Here is a 17,479-nt window from a genome sequence, read left to right on the forward strand (position 1 = left end):
AAACAAAACAATAAGACTCTGGAATATAATTCAGAAATATGATGCAGAACTTAAAATAATTTGGCCCTCTGTGATTTTCACATTTCTTTTTAATAAAACAGCCAGCCCATTATATTTTAGGGGGATTTTATGCGACAGTCTCACACAAATTAGATCATTATTGTGAAGTGAAAGAAAAAGCAGTGGATTTAAATTGACAAAAATTCTTAAAATGTGTGCAACTCAATCTCAGTAGAAATTCATTGTATAGAGGTCTAACATATTGTTAGAGGACAGTAAAGAAAATGTCATCCTTCATCTAAACCGACAGGCTGGTCATTAACCACAGAAGCAGCCATGTTGCTAACGGTAACTCTGGAGGAGCTGCAGAGAATCGCAGTTCAAGTGGAAGAACTTGTTGGCGTGTCGACTTTATTACTTGTGCACTCAGAGAACCTGGTCTTTGTCAGAGTGGTGAGAGAAAAAAAGTCAATAGCTGAAAGAAAATAATGATTTTGTGACCAGCTATGCGGCGTTTCCCAAAGCTGGGAGCTGAAACCCATTGGTGGTCGCAATTCAACAAGTCCAGGGTTTTGTGATGCTGTTCAGAAATCTAAGCCCAAGTGACAAAGATTATAAAAGTAAAGCATATTTATGCTGAAAAGCAGTTGAGAAAACAATTATAAATAAGCATTAGCTGCCCATCTGTATACCTGTCTTATTGATAAATGATCAGCGTCACAAGTCTTCTCCACTGTTATTATTTGGGCTACAATGCAGAAATTTGGGAACCAGGATGTAGAATACACAACAAACATGTGGAAGAAGGCGCTCACATGAGATCAAAGTGGAGATGTTGAACCAGTCTACCTTCAAAATGTTTTTGTGTGGCAAACACTGAATACATTGTCCTCATAGTGAAACATGCTGGGGGCATCGCTCTGCCAAAAGCCCCGTCCAGCAGGCCAACAACTCTGAAAATACACCCAGAGATATTTAAAAAAATGGCTTCGATCAGTTTCTGGTAGGTAATCTAGAAAACCATTTTCCGTCTCATTTTGAGTACACTGCTCCTCTGTTATGTTAAGTATTAGTAATAAACACTCAAGTTTTGTGGTCACAAACGGCCAAAATGATAAAAACTTAAAGACGTATAATTAATTTAGCGAGACCTTGTAACCACTCTTTATTTTATTCAGCTAATTATCAACAAAAGAAACTGTATTTGTATACACCCAGCTTCTAATTATGTTACATTATAAAAAAAACAGACCACTATTCATTCACCACAACCTTACAACTAACCCCTCCAGTCGGCTGCCACTAAACGATGATGAAGAAATCTATTTTGCCATTTTTATGAGGTGTGAAATGTGCAAAGACGTTGCATACGGGTGAAGCCACGCACTGGATGGAGAAGGATGTGGATAAGATCACGTGTGTGCCCCTGCAGCACAGGTGATCCACGGATCCAAGAAGTGTGAGTCACCCCCACTGCCTCATCAAGTTTCTTTGTGTGCAGACCTTGGTGTGAGTCTGAGAGTCACTGTGTGTTTATGCGAGTAACCTTTCTGTGGCTGGAAATGTCAACCCACAAGCCAGTCAACTGTGACTTTCCCAATATGTGAAGTGAAAAAAAAAAATCAAATAAATAAAATGACCTGACAGTAAAAATTGTTTTTATTTACCAGGACGTGATTTGGAAGGCGAAGCAGGGCAGCTGTTCTTCGTAGATGAATCCGCGGATTCGACATCACACAACATATCTGGCCTCTCTGAAAACCATTAGGAAACCATTTTTAGATTCTGCTGTTCCACTAAGACAGTCCAGAGAAGTTTCATCAAGACAACACGCAGTTTGTTCTAGTCATTAAAACCAGCAAGAAAAGATCTAGCCAGACATTATGTAAACTGAGGCAGCAGCTGTTAGGTGGGTGGCGAAGAGCTGCAAAAAAAAACAAAACCCTGAACAAAATCGCTTTAACGCGCAGAGCCCTGATCAGGAATCCAGAAAAGGTGTACGGCTGAGATGAAAATCGGCTCAGGCAGACCGAGAGAGACGCCTCAGCCAGGGTGTCTGATGTAAAACCTTCTCTCTACTTTCCCTGACAATAAAACAGAGGAGGAAGAGGCGGCTGGACAGCAAGATAGGAGACCGCTGTAAGGGTCAGAGCTCCACGGTGGACGGAGCGCTCCTCAGCTTCTCTGGAGCTCCGGCTGCTTCCCCCACTCATTCCTCAGCTAACATACAGACAGGCGTGAGCCCAGCGAGTTACATAAGCCAGCGCTGCTCTGCCGCGTCTGCTCTGCTCAGCAAAACACAGGATGGCACGGCCACCAGGTTATGCAACAGGTGCACATGTGCGAGCAGGATGTCTTCCTGTTCGTCAGCTCATTAACACGCCCACACAATCCCCGGTGTTATCAAAACATGTGGCGCCGGATATTTTATACAGCATACTGTACATATTCGGTGTAGCTTACATGTTTGCAAAGGAAGCTTTCTCTTGAGAAGTTGCGAATTGCGAAAGTTAAGCCATGCATGCGATTATGAAACTCATTTCCATGTGTGTTTTATTTAAAGTTCATCTAAAAAGCTCACAAGTACCGTTAAAATGCCAGTTTTTTTTAGGGACGTAAAAATTATGCGATGACTTTTTTTTTTTTTTCTCAAATGTTTTCTTCCTTTCCTATTAAGAGAAAAAAAATATATGTTGGGTGGAAAATAAATCAAGTAAAAAAGCTGTAGCTGCACATGTTTACACTAATGCCTTGTTGAAGCACCTTTGGAGTCAGGTTTAGTAGAAGCCTATCAGTAGTTTTCAGACAGTTCCTGCCAAAGGTTTATTAAATCTATGCGACTGGGAGGACTTCTCCTTAATGCAGCCCATTTCAGATGAATTCAAAGTATTTCTAGCTTTTCCTCCCAAAGCTTTAATTTTTCTGTTGACTGAAATTTTAGATGATTTCTTCCATTTTGATACAAAAACTTTTTCAAGTGAAGAATAATAACTCCATTGCATAACTTAGTTCCTACCATGTATTCCAGTTTGTTGTTGTTTATGTGTAAAAAGAAAACATAAAAAAACAAACACATCTAAGTATTGTGGGCAAAATATTTTCGTTTGGTTTTATTAGATATTAACTCATTCAGCTGAATTTAGACAGGCACTGAGGAAAAGGATTCTGTCTGGCACCCCTACTCTATAGAAATAAATACAGAGAAAATAAAACACTTTGCAAAAGGATCAGAAGGATAATATTGTGCAATTTGAAAACTGTAGCTTTGCTAAAAGATGCCAATTGTGCAAATGTCAGAAAAAAAAAAACTTAACTGGGATACACTTATGGAACCACATTAGTAAAACATTTTTATCTTTATTATTACATCATGTGGCCTTCTGTAGCTTTGTCTCATTAGTTAGTAAGACAAACTATAGCAAGCCCGTCCAGTTAGGGAAAAAAGCCACAATCAGAGATGGTGCAGATCAAGTGCTGGGATACAAGTCAGGACTGAAAATGCATCTTTCTAATTTACATGAAATGAGGTAGCGAAACAAATCCTAACACATGAACCTGAGGACTAAAGGTACCTACTTGCATGCAGGTGGTCCACTTCCATCCGGAAGTCATTCTTAAAGAAGATGTAACCGATGATGGAGAAAAAGTAGACCAGGAAGAGAGCGAGGATTGCCGTCAAGATGATGGAGCGGCCATTTCTCGTCACACTTTTGATCACGTTCAGCAGCGTCTCCTCTCGAAACACCAGGTCAAACAGCTAAAGGAAACTTCACATCAGTGAGAATGATAACGGTTATTTTAAAAATGAAAGAAAAAGAAAAATTCCTTACCAAAAAGCTGTAGAAGAACTCGTGCACAAAGAGGCCCAAGACACAGATTAAAGCATAACCCAAATGGTAGATGAAGAGCAAGTCCATCACAACTGCTTTGTAGCCTCGAGCAAATGTTCCCTTGTTGCCCACAAAACTTACAAGGAACACCAACTTGTTGAAAAGCTGAGAAGGAAAGGAAAATATGACTTAATAGAAGACATAATACTTCACTGCCTCAATACAAAAAGCTTTCCTTACTTACGTTTATAGAGCCCAGCAAAAACAGAGCAGGTGTGAGGCCCATCGTGTAAATGGCACGTAGAATGAGGGAGACGAGGAAGGACACGATGCCCCACTGCTTGGGCAGGACAGGAAGCAGGGCGGTGGAGACGCCCAATGCCACCCACAGGAAGATATTCCAGAACGGGGACAAGGTGCCTGGACGACAAAATATAAATAAATAAAACATAAAAGATCAACAATGCTTCGAGACGTGGCGGCTTGTTGATAAATTATTCACCAGAGTTTAGAGCTTAACTCGGCGCACTGTGGTGAAAGCAACACTTAGACATGTCAAACAACAGTCCGGGGGGGAAATTACTGCTCAAAACAACAGATTACAGGGTAAACAAACCACTGAAGCTCGGGGTTCTCTAGGAAACTACAAAGCAGGGATGAGTAACGCAGAACAGTGACGCTAAAGAAGTAGCTTTGTTCGATCAACTGCACAAAACCAGTTTGATGTAAATGTGGCGGTGTTGTCGATGGACTAAATGTTTTTCACAAATGGTGCTGGAACAGCTGGTTATGAAGTGTAAGTGTGGAGTCGTCTCACACATCTTCGTCTAGTCCTTCTTTGGTTTTTCTAAAGCTATATGTACACACACACACACACACTCGCATGAAGAATTGCCGTTGGATTTCCACTCTGCCGTTTTCTTTTAGTACTAATTACATTTCAGAATAGAGCTGAGCAGAGATGCTGTAACACAAAGCCCTCAGCCAATAAAGTCAGTAAGTCCAAGTTGTCTTGCATCAGAAGGTGCAATTAAATGGTAAAAGGATCTCTGAGCACGTTCTGTACACAACTACCTATTCATGTGCAGAAGTTTTATTAGGTGTGAACACAGAGGTAAAAAAATATATATATATTTAATAGTGTGGAGGAATAATGCATGTTTTTTATTAAGATTCATTTTTGTAAACTTAGGATGAAATCCACTTTAACTCTACTGGAAATGTAATCAACATACCTAAAAAAATTAGCTTTGTGCCCGGAAACCAACAAATTTTAAACGGATGCTACCATTTCTGATTACCAAAAAGTGGTGAAATATCAGTAGAAATTCGGCTGCTTATCTGGGTGTTCACTACAAGTGCTGAATGATGTATATGCAAAGATATGTAGAGTATTAACAATGACCTTTTGATTACAGAAAGTCTGTAATAAAGTTTAACTGATGCACCAAATTATTCTTTTTTGTTTTTTTTTTTGTTTTTTTAAATTGGTGCAGATATTTGTTGTATGATCATTCCACCTTGGAAAAACAAAACTTCACAGGGATCATTAAAAGAACAACTTTAATGACATTCCTGGCAGCGATTAGAGGACATAAATTTCAGACTGGCAGCTTAATTACCCTCATCTCCATCATCTCCAAACGGGTAAAAAGCCCCGACGGTGAGGTTGAGCACACAGGCCAGGTAGAAAGAGATGCTTCCCCAAAGAGAGAAGTGCCGGGAGAACCAGAACAGAGCCTTGTTTCCTGTGCAAAGGAGAACGGAAAGAAAGTTTAGCTTGTTCCTTCACACATAATGGATACTATCCATGAAGAGATTCTGGAGCCGCAGTCACTGCTTAGAGCCACTTACTGCGGATCTTCTTCTGCCACCTCATCTCGTTGTAGAGGTTGTCGAACTGCTGGAAGAAGTCGTTCACCTTGCTGCCCTGGTCGTCTCTCTCGGTGGTGGTGAACACGCGGTTCTTGGATTCCTCGGTGAGGTACTCGCAGATGTTTGGGACAGGAAACACAATCTGCTCCATGCTGCGATCGTGGCGTACGATCTGAAAAGCGAAACCGATTTGCCTTAAAAAAAAAAAAAAAAATAAATAAATTCCACATCATCAGAAATCTGGCGGAGTAAAGTCAACGCTTGCCTCTATCTGTGCCGTGTGCTTCGCGTAGTAACGAAGAGCTTCGTCCTTGTCGTTATCCAGCCCCAGACTAGGCCTCAGACTCTGCTGCAAGATCTTATTGTGTCTGGCCAACTAAACGAAATAAAAGACCCAACTACATTAGACATGTCTAATGTATAAATTCTTATCCTTTAAAAAAAAAAGGGTTTATATGAAAAAAGAAAACAGCTATAGAAATTCATACCAACTAGAAAACTTTGCCTTCTCATAATTATTGAAAAAAAATTTAACCTTATTTTAAAATTCGTTAAAAAAAGAAATAAACTAACACAAAAGTGTGTTGTATTACCTTGTTTTTAGAAGTCAATCACTTAATATGTATATATATATAAAAAAAAAACCAGCTTCGCAATCTTAGTTAATTTCAGAAGCTTTTAAAGCTTTCCCTTCGTTTCCTAATCTCCTTTAAAAAAATAAAATAAAAAGAGGCTATTTAAACCAACCCCACCCAATGTGAAGAAGCTAATTGCTTATTAAAAGCTAATAACTTCCCACACCACCCTTGGAAATAATTTGTCTGCTGAGGTTTGAATAGTTGTTTACATAACCATCCATAAAAATTAAGAATTTGACTGGAAAAGTGGAAAATAAAATTTTCATTGATTTTCAGGTTCTACCTTCGTCAAAGCTGTTTAGAATGTAATAAGAAAACAAATATATAAACTTAAATATTACGTAATAATGATCAGTCCAGTGGTAACATCTTATAGCAAATGGAAAGCGTGTTACCCTTAAACACATAAATAAATGTATTTCAATAACAAAGCAGTTAAAAATGTTAAGGTTAACAATCAGTTAATCTTATTTTAAAACGCTCAGTGTTTAAAATAAAATAAGTTTTAGGAGATTTGTGTCCACAAGATTTATTTTATGAAGATGGACTCTATGTGCCACATTTTCTTTTACTAATAAATCTTGCCTGGCGTGCACAAGGCAGTTTCTCCATCTTCAATAACTCTTGCTGGCTCTGGGATTTCCAACTTAGACATCCGTTTGATTTTTCTGTCTTGCATCTCAGAAATTCTGACATCCAAGTGCAAATCAAATGGACCACAAAAGAAGTAAAAGTTGCATGAATATTTAAAGTAAATGGCAACCAGCTGTTTCATTAATAAAACTAAATCCTCTGGCACTCAAACGGACACGGGCAGAGCGAAGGACCTGCTAGACTTGCTCTGCCCTTTTACATCGACATAACACAGCGTCACATCATGAAAACTAATTTTAGTGTCGGAAGAGTTCATTCACAGTGGAGCAGTCTTCAATCATTAATAAAGCGCTGGAGCGCACAGCCCTGAGGTCAGCAGAGGGTCAGACAAAAACAAACAAAACAAAAAGGCCAATGGATACGTCACAGACAAAACAGCCGTTGCTTTTTTAATAACCTGATGGGCCAGGATGTAAATGTTGTGTCCAACGTCTCTGGGTTTGATCCGCTCACCAGCGTTGTCTATGTCCCCCTCAGCATCGTAACCCTGAGTGTAGGCTTCCTTCATTACGTCCACCTAAAAACCAGGCAAGTTCGGACAAGTTTGTTGGCAACGCAGCGGACGTTACTGTTAACTTGTGCAGACAAAAACAAACACCCACCAACTCGGTGGGTCTCATCTTGTAGAGAATCTTCTCTGCATTCTCGCTGTCATGGCGACTCTCCATGATGGCCAGCAGCAGCTTGGAAGCATTGTTCTGAAAGTAAAAAAAAAGGCCCCAATCTTTTAAGTGATTAAAGCTGCTGACATGAACGCCTGAAGTTTTGTCAGATTACTAATTTAATAAAACCTCTGTTAAAAACCAGAACAAACACTTTGCAGCTGTGGCTTATAGAAGGAGTCCTCTTCATGATCTGCTTCTCACCTTGAGGACCAGCACCAGGTCCAGTCGATTCTCCCCCAGGGGGTTAATGGAGTTCACAATCAGCGCTATGATAATGTCGATGCCATTGGACTCATGTTTTGCTATGCATGTCTGCAGGAGAGGAACAAGAGGAGTTAATGCAGTCAAAACAAACTAGAACTTATCATAGAACATTCATTTGAACTGAGCACAAACGGAGCACACAAAGAGCACTGAAGTGAATCTCAACAAAAATATTCTCATCATTGAAATATTGTTGTCTTTATTTGGCAACGTGGTTGTAGGAAAGTCGGTTGACTCGACAGATGTCCGTGCTTATTTAAAGCTGATGCATTCCTTGAGTTAAATACTTACTAAATCTAATACAACATCTGAAATGTCTTACCTGGAAGTAGAAGAAGAAAAAAAAACGGACTGTGGCTCATCCGTTCAATGAGCCACAGTCTTTGTATGTTAAATAGTTTTGCATTTTCCGTAGAAATCTTAGCTGCTAAAGTTAGCAGCTGCCAAGAGAGCCAAAACCTGAACATATTGCACTTCCAGAGGAAAATGGAATACATTTTTATATGTTGGAGTAAAACAATCCTGGCCTAATATGAAATTTCAATTGGAACAGGTCCAAAGAATGCATTTCCAAAGCTGTTTTGTTTCCTCTGCTCTTTGAGTCATTTTGTCTTTGAGATGGTTGACCTCATGTCTTTGCAACACATTCACCAATCTTTGTTGTTGTATTCTGAGCTGTGGAAACTCTCCAGGCTACGTGCGACCAACAACGAAGCACATTTGAGCAGCTTGGAGGCAAAGTTTGGGCATCATTTCAGGGGTACAGATGGGAAACGATGCAAGGAGTCAGGCTGTTGCATAGTATTTATGGAATATGTAGTGTGAATGTTGTGAGTGCACTAGCAGAGGGGAATACATACATGAAATTAGCCCCTGGGTTCAATTCAATTGCACACAGTATGGATGTGGCATAATGCAGACTAACGTTATCACTCTGTATTATGTTATATTGTAAACAAGTTTCCATTTTTCAACACAAATGGCATAAGGTCCTACCTGGTTTTCATGGCAGGGACCCTGGCAGTACTCTGTGATGGTTTCTAGCGTTTGGCGCACCAGATCCACGTTGTTCTCGTTGATATAAAGTCCCAGCAGCCCCAGGCCTCCGGTGGTGCTTCCGCAAATGCAGTCCAGAAACTGAAGCGTCTCACACACCAGATTGTAGTTGGTCTTATTGTGCTGATAGCGGAGGAAGTTCTGAAGTCCGAGACAAACGTCACAGTTTAGATCATCGGTTGATTTAACAACAACAACAAGGACGTCAATTGTTCCAGATGGATTTCAGCACCTGCAGGTCTGAGTTGTGGTTTTCACAGAGCAGCTGGAGATATCGCAGCACAGGTTTCATGATGGCGATGGACCAGCTCATCTCGGGTTCCTCTTCAACCTCGTCGGCTCCACCTGCATCGCTGTTCTGGCCAAGTAACTCAAGATCGGGATCCAGTTCGTTCCTGTAGGAGGAGATGGCCTTCGACGTGGCCGACGAGGCCTCCTTCAGCTGTCCTCGCATCTCTTCCCTCATATAAATGCTCGAGTCTGCAAAGCAACGATGAAGGTGGATGGCTTTAGCAGCATTTAAGAGCAAATTACCTTTTGTAAATTGATGCAGCTGAGCAGCAAACGTTTATCCTTTTAGGCCTTGAAACAGTAATAATAAAATAAGAAATATAGAGGCATCCTTTTTGACAAACGAGGCATAATTAAGTGGGGTTCGGCAGCTTGAAACCACCAAATCCTGATACAATGAGCTTTTGTAAATCTTGTGGTGTAGGGTGTCACACGGGCTTTTGACATGTGACTGCATGAAATGGGAACAACAGCATGTCAGCAGAGCAACCAAAATCGCTCTGGATTTATCCAACACTGATTTATTTAAAAAAGAAAAAGAAAAAAAAAATTAAGGCCGAGCTGAACCTCAGGACCTCACACGGTGCTAAAGAATAATTGTTTCTATGGCAATGCCTGTCTGATCTCAGGTAGCACCCTTAAGCGACTCAGTTTTTCATGTAAATATGTGTGGCTAACAGCCATTTGAACATTTGGGGATAATGACTGGTGGTAAAGTAGTTTTATTCAAGACAACAAAACAAACATCTTTATTGGGATACAAGATGGATGAAAGTGTTGAAAAAGTCTTCGTACAGCTTGTACTTGTTGGTATTTTGTAAAGCATCAACAACGAACATCAATGCATTTTGTTGGCCTCCTAGTAGTTTTGTCTTGTTGCAGCCATCTTCACCTCAAATCTTTTCTTTCTAACTCTACTCAGCCTCTGTTCAACCAAACAGGGGAACAAACAGAGGAAATAAGCCTCGGCTGCGTTTACATTTGAGTTGTTCAAAATGTTCATAAATGTTCACAGTGTCAGTCTTCAGTAAATAAATGAATGAAATACTTTGATGCATAATTACTCGGTTTACCGTTCCAAATCCTGGTACTGTAAAAACTGTTGTCATCTTCCCTTTTCCTGCTGCTGAAATCGAACATGTTGACAGACACGGTGGACCGGATCTCCTGCTGGGCCATGCGCAGGCGGTCGTAGAAAACCTTGAAGAACTTCTCAGAGTTCTTCTGCTTAAACAACTGGTTGTAGAAGGAGTTCTGGGTGGGAGTCAGAGTGATAATAAAGACACAATCCAAATGCAGAGACGGAGAACAACGGGCAGGAATATCTGTGGAGTCCACCTGAATCTGAGTGTTTCCTCCCTTCAGAAGAGCGATGCCCAGCAAAATGCTCTGTTCGAACACTCGGTCGTTCTTGGTGCTGACTATGAGGTCGATCACCAGCTCTGTAGCCCCGACCTTATCCAGGAGACACTGAATTTCCACCATGCTGCTGCATGGCTTGTCTGAGTCCAGTGAGGCAGGACCTTCAATAGACAATAAATGAATTAAATATTTTCAGAGGTTATCCGTCTCATCTTATACAGTCGGGACACGGTGGCAATTTTAACAAGAGGGCTATTAAAAATAAAAACAGTTACTAACTTCAGCTTTAAGGGAGAAAAAGAAATATCCAAACCTACATAAGCCTGTATGAAAAAGTGATTTTCATACATAAAAGGGATGATACATACTTGCACAGTAGGTAAATTTACTGTATACAATACTTCAGAAATTACTTTAAATTGGTAAAAAAAAAAAAATCTGCCAACATTTCCTAAACTGCACATCTCTGCTGTCATGTTAGCTGCATTTGCTCCCCCTGCAGAGAGCAGTTATTTCAGTGTCTGCCGAGTTTATTTGGGGTTTTTCAGTACCTCCCGATGACTGCTTGACAAAGCCTCCTGAAGAACTGTTTCCACTCCCACCCTCCGACTTGGAGTACAGCTTTTGAGTTCCAAAGTAGCGAGTGAGGAGAATCTTTCTCAGCTCATTTCCCTGTGGAGACAGAAACCGTCAGATTAACATATATTCAAACTAGAATCGGACCATTTTCACATATTAGTAACAGTGATGCCATTTGAGTTGCTGAACAAAAAACATAAAAAATAATACAAGGTAACAAATCCTAATGTAAGAAGCAAGAACAACGGGGGAAATCTGATCAATTATCTCTGAGATTGCCGAGCACATTTTATCCCAATCCACCTACTGGGAACCATCGCAATTATTCCACGATACATTTCTCTTGTAATGGGAATGCTGTCACGCTGCATGGCAATGCTGTATTCTCAACAAATAAATCAAAGATTGAGAGAGCACAGCGGTAACTGTATGTTTCAATAATGGGACATTTCTAAAACAGTCTGCAACGTCTGAGAAGAAATAAGAAGGATGTTTGCCCACGTATAAATTTCTTCTGTTGCAGCCTTTACGCTGAAATATTTCTCACCCCGAAACATTTTTTGGTTTTAGAGGTGGACTTCCTCCGTCTGCATAAATCCAAGCGTGCAACTCGTGCCTTTACATACTCCTTCTGAATTTTCTGGCATATGGCAGGTCATCCGGATCCTGAATCAGCAAACCAGGCCCAGATAATCATACCACTACCACCATGCCCGACTGTTGGTAAGATTTTCTTTTTCTGTTGCCAGATATGATAAGATGCACATCTTCTAAAAAATCCTTTTGTCAATGTCACTTCACAAAATATTTAATATAAAGACTAAAGTTGTGAAAAACCTAAAATGCAGGCCAACCACATCTACATACGGTCATATTCTGATTGCATCTGTACGAATAAAGGCTACTTGATGTATGTGTGGGAAACAATGTACTGCACATTGTTCATTTTCTTGCATAGAAGCAGCAGGTTTGCTTCAAGAGGCCATTTTTTGTCCTACAATCTGCAGTTATCTTCTCTGTCTGTCTCGTGTGACATTTATGGCTGATGAGCAGAAACAGGATGGAAACTGTGCATAGAGATAATCTCTCAGTGGTGGCTGAGTGATAAGAGGGAGGGAGACTGAAAGCTGGATGGACTACTATGGAAACAATTAGTAAACGTATATAATTATTGTGCAGGACAAACTATAGAGGTTGCAGGGGGATTAATAACGGTTTCTGTGGCAACAGGTATCGACACAGGCATACCAACATAGAAGATAGACAGACAAAAGAAAACCAGAAGTGGAACAAGATGAAGCTTCCTAGTGTTTCTGTCGTAACATGTTAAAGAGAGATGGTAAGGAAAGGCTCTTGTAGACTGCAGTTTGTGATGTGTAACAGATTTTACACTTTGCAATAATTTTAATATAATACCAGGTATGACAGCCAGTCTATGGAAGAGACTTCCAGAAAGGTTGCAAGTAGCTCAACTACAACATTAAGTTTCTGCTAAAATAATTGAGTGCTATAGAGAAAAAAAAAAAAAAAAAAAAGCTTTCGTCATCAGTATTTTGTCAGTTTTAGGCACAAAGGAAGTTGAGCCAGAAAAGCAGATCAGCTAAACTTCCACAAAATGAGAGTGGGCATAAGGAAGAGCTTGTGTAGCTGATGCTCTCCGTGTCAGTAAACACTCAATCTCATCTGCAGTCAGCACAGACACTTGTCTGCCTGCACTGTCTGGCTGAGCAGCTTCACAAACGCACACAGCCGCAAGAATAGTTGAGGATGAGCCATTGAGCCAGTTTCTCATTTCCACACTGCACTACAAACACAATTTCAAGAATCACAATATAGCACATGATTGATTTCAAATTAAGGAATATTTGGACTTGATTTCTCCCCCTTTCTGACTGAGTCCATGCTGGCACTCGGCAGGGAAGCGAAGGTCCAACAGGATATAGTTGAAAGGAGAAAGGGGGAAGGGGGGGAGGGCGCGATTTCTCTCTCGCTCGCCTTCCCTCTGGGCGATGCAGTCTGCTGGCTACGACCGCAGGAAGAGAGGAGAGAAGAGAAAGGGGAAGACACGATAGAGACAACGGAGGAGAGTCAGTCCAGCCTGACTCATCTGCTTGCTGCTGCACTGACGAGAAAAACTCAAGTCAGATGATGTAAGAGCCACGAGAGCGAAAGACGGAGTTAGAGGTAAAAGTGCCGACAGAAGTCAGGCAGGCTGGAGGGAGGGCAAACACAACGGAGCAAGGAAGCAGACTGTCGTGATGTTTTAAAATGTGCACTGGCACGCCACACTGCGGTTCTGCTGTCCAGGCTGGGGATGAGCTGCCGATTCCTTTCAGTCGGCATCTCAACAGTCCGTTTCCCCCTCCCTCCTGCAGAGCTCTGAGAGTCTTCTCCACACAGGAGAGAAGACTGAATTAAATAAGTACTTCTTTGGGTGGTCTGGAAACTCATGCAGGTAGCAGAGGGCAGCACCAGTGGTACCAGAGTCGCTCAGTTCAAATGAGATTACATAGTTAAGCCGGAGGAAAAAAAAATCCTCCAAGCAGGTTAAGGAATTTAGAAAAAAGGCCAGGGGGAATGTGTTTTTTTTTTTTTTGTGATGGGTTCTGTCAGAAGCGATATCTCTGTGTTTGTCTTGGGATTAAGTGGACTTCAATACAGACGTTTTTTTTTAAACAAGCTATAGGAGTCCAACTATTTCAGCATCAGTAAACAGCATCCCACACTTTCTGCAAGATAAACTTTCCAACACTGAACCACCGATGGCTAATACTATGGTCAATACTGCCGAGATACATAAAACTGGACTGAAAACTACCGGCGTTTATTTCCGTCTTGTTGCATTTTTGGTATGTGTATCAGGAGCAGGAAGGGAGGCGCTTGACGTTGTGGTACAATGACGCAATGTAGGACTGTGGAGTGTTTAAAGCAGAAAAACAACGTCAGTGATGTGGTTGTTTTGGGGTTTTTTCCCCACGGTGTCAAAAGGGCAGGGAAGTGCATCTGAAACCGGTAAATGTCAGTTATCAGCAATAATAATATCGGATATCAACGAGGGCCCAAATTTATGTTTTGGTGCAGATCAAGGTTAATAAAGGTCTCCTTAAGAATAACACAGTATGAAACATGTAAGAAATATACTTACCAGTGACTAAGCTGTTTACAGATCAATGAAGCAACAGCATTGTTTTCTAACTGGTTGACCTATGACCTTCTTGCAGTGCTGTAATGACTCGGTGCATAAGAAGAATAATTTAAACTCTGTATAACAGATATGTTAATCCGTTAAAACACAGCACATTAATTCTGCATCCAATATATTCGTTAAGGTTTCTTTTTTTCTTTTAACTTTACAGACACCATCATTGAGCTCTGCTTGCATGTGCATATGGCCAAAAAGGACAAACTGAATGTGCATCTGATAAAATCCTGCAAGAGAAACAAACATCACGAGCTGCAGTTTTACAACTTTTTAAAGCTGCCGTCCCTCGGCACATGAAATGATTTTACACAACAAACAAGCACATCAGCAAAACAAATTAAGCCCACATGTGAAAGCAATTGGTGATTCAGGGAAATGCAGGACCAACAGCATAAACAAGTATTTAGCACAAGGTTAACCACTGAGCATCTGCTAAATTGTTATTCTCTAACAATGTTAGGTTCTGACTTTATCAGCGGAAAGAAAATTATGAAGATAGTTTGTTTGGCTGCTTGGTGCTTCGATTAAACGTTATAAGCATTTAGACAAAGTAAAGAAGTTTGTTTACCTCTGAAACCTGTATTGTTTTACCTCGGATGAATGTTTTTTTGTGGCTCAGTTGGTCAATGGCTGCATGACTTGACCTGATGGGTCAGTGAGCAGAGAAGTGGTGGATTGGGTTGGTGGGTCGATCAGAGCATGGGATGGAGAGTAGCTGGGCTCAATAGGCAGAAGAATGGGTGGGCAGGGCTTTGGATGGGAAAGTCAATAGGCATTTGTGGGTTGATGGCAGACGGGTGAAAAATGAAGGGGTGGGTCATTGGGTGGACAGACTAGTGGATATATGGATAGGTTGGTTTAAGTTTTAAGTGGCGGTTTGATAGTCAAATGAATGGATAAGTGAAGAGGACGACCTCTGAATGGTTGGGCAACAGGGGGAATGAGTTGGTGGGTGAATGACTGAGCAAACGGTTGAATGGGTTGGTTAATGGTTGGATGGACTAGTTAGACAACGGACGGGGGGGATTGGTGGGTAATTTTTATTGGCAAAGACAAAACTTTTTCTTTTGTCCACCACTCGTCTGCTTCTTTCATTTTTTTATTTTTTTAAGAGCACATGGAGCGATGTATTATCACGGTCGAGTACAACAAATTGTCTGGGGGGGAAAAAAGCAGACAACGTCCAAAGCAAAAATATTCTGGCAGCTCTAAACTAAAAGATCTTGCTTAAAGCTAACTTGTGTTTTCTGGACTTCATTAAGTCTTGCACAATGTAGGTGTTGGTTTGAATTTTTTTATTTATTTTTTTTATTGAATAATTTCACAAGCATATCATCTTGTGATGTGACGTGACCTGCCGAGGATCTTCCAGATCAGCATCCACAGAGACCTGTTAGACTCAAAGGTGTTTGTGTTTTCATGTCTTCAAGCCGCATTAGCAAAATTGAAACAACCAACCAGTAAGAACATGACCTAAACCTGCATGTCATCCATCCTGTTGTCAGTCATGTGCCTCTTTGAGCACAACTGGCCTAACTCACATGTAATCAGATTCAAATAACAGACCATGAACTGAGTCCAAACATTGTTCACAGTCACAATTAATCTCATTTATAGAATCCCTAGGATGCATAATGTTTTCATCTGAAATACCAAGACTTTAACAGGCTAACAAAATGGAACAAACCATCTTTTTTTCCCCGGTGTTCAAAGATATTTAATAAAAAAACAATAATTAAACTGGCAGGCATGTGTCAAAACAGTTCTTGTAGTTTAGTTAATGAGAAGTACATTTTTTTTACCCGTTAAATAGAAAGAAGGTGGATTAAAAGGACAAGAGCAGATGTTGCAAGTTGTATTTACATCTTATTACTAAGTTATTAATTCTTCATAGTGGGCAAACTTCACACTTATTTTTAGCTAATTTAAACAGTTAGACTGATTGTGAGGGAGTTTCAGGAGCTTAAGCAGACTCTGTGCTCTTTGAGCATTTCCACATTCAATATGTAGACTTCTTTTGCAAAGTCACGTCCAGGCCAGACAACCAACATGTGCTAATCCCTCATCACCATGGAGACCAATGTATAAACCTCGCGTAACAGACACCTGACTAATAGATTGAGGGAAATGAAGACAGAAAGGAGATCGCCTCTTCAGATCAAACGGAGGCAGTAAATCTTGCCATTAACAGCAAATAGATTTTTAAACAACTTTTGAGTACTTTCTGGTTCGTAGGCTTCAACAACATAACGGCTCCATATTTAGCCCAGACGTGTCCCAGTTTAAACTTTTTCTGATTTTAACCCAGCACGCTTCGTCAGCCTAAATACATGTGAAGGTTGAACTGTATAGCAGTCAGATTTACTACAGCCGTCTGGAAAAACAAGCTACAGCGCACAGAGACTCCCATCCCGTCTCGTTACATGACAGCCAAAAGGGGGAAAATCCTGCAGGATGAGTTCACACCGAGACAGCCAGCATTGCAGGAATCGCATGTGCTTGAGCAAGGCTTTACCTCTACATGCATGCATGTAATGCACTTAGCATCAAGACAGTGGTAATCTGTAAATCTGCTTTGCCGTTGAGTGAGTTGGTGTGAAACCTGGCAAGCATAGAGGTGGGACAGATGCACACACAAAGAGACGGACAGCGTGTGAATGACAGGAGGGAGAGTATGAGATAGGCGGGACAAGAAATCCTGAGAGAGTGATTTATATTATATAAGCAGCTTTTTCGGTCTACTGTAAACAAGAAGATGTGTACTGTACACAAGACAACACGTGGCACAGCTGTATGTAAAGCTGGACACATAAAACACAATTAGTAAAATTAACTTGACTTACATTAATGTGTAAAAAAAACAAAAACAAATTGAAACAATAAAATGTCAAGGTTTATGACACTTTTTCAGATTAAGTCATTTTAGTCTATTGCCTGCTTCTGAAAGCTTGTGGCTAACTGCTAAGCTAATGCTTTGTAAAGCTTCCTGGATCTGGAATGAGCCAGTTTGGTACAACTGGTACCAAAGCATGAGGGTGGTGCCTGTATCAAGAAATTACAAAG

At 40.7% G+C, this 17,479-nt stretch overlaps 1 protein-coding gene across 3 annotated transcripts in view; it reads right to left on the reverse strand.

Annotated features, from left to right (window-relative positions):
* Positions 1–17,479, reverse strand: part of itpr2 (inositol 1,4,5-trisphosphate receptor, type 2) — a 62,519-nt gene that overhangs the window by 12,845 nt on the left and 32,195 nt on the right. For 2 of the 3 annotated variants that reach the window (XM_016668048.1, XM_016668049.1), the window contains 15 exons: positions 11,187–11,307; positions 10,612–10,796; positions 10,343–10,527; positions 9,215–9,464; positions 8,923–9,123; positions 7,864–7,974; positions 7,600–7,695; positions 7,395–7,514; positions 5,971–6,081; positions 5,685–5,877; positions 5,453–5,578; positions 4,075–4,250; positions 3,831–3,995; positions 3,577–3,757; positions 1,668–1,754 (listed from right to left, as the gene is read on the reverse strand). In XM_016668048.1, coding sequence (XP_016523534.1) covers positions 1,668–1,754; positions 3,577–3,757; positions 3,831–3,995; positions 4,075–4,250; positions 5,453–5,578; positions 5,685–5,877; positions 5,971–6,081; positions 7,395–7,514; positions 7,600–7,695; positions 7,864–7,974; positions 8,923–9,123; positions 9,215–9,464; positions 10,343–10,527; positions 10,612–10,796; positions 11,187–11,307 — 2,308 coding nt within the window. The remainder of the gene's footprint in view (positions 1–1,667; positions 1,755–3,576; positions 3,758–3,830; positions 3,996–4,074; positions 4,251–5,452; positions 5,579–5,684; positions 5,878–5,970; positions 6,082–7,394; positions 7,515–7,599; positions 7,696–7,863; positions 7,975–8,922; positions 9,124–9,214; positions 9,465–10,342; positions 10,528–10,611; positions 10,797–11,186; positions 11,308–17,479) is intronic. The other variant, XM_007545529.2, reaches the window with a different exon arrangement.

Source organism: Poecilia formosa, unplaced genomic scaffold, assembly GCF_000485575.1.
Source record: "Poecilia formosa unplaced genomic scaffold, Poecilia_formosa-5.1.2 Scaffold13, whole genome shotgun sequence".
Classification (NCBI taxonomy): Eukaryota; Metazoa; Chordata; class Actinopteri; order Cyprinodontiformes; family Poeciliidae; genus Poecilia; species Poecilia formosa.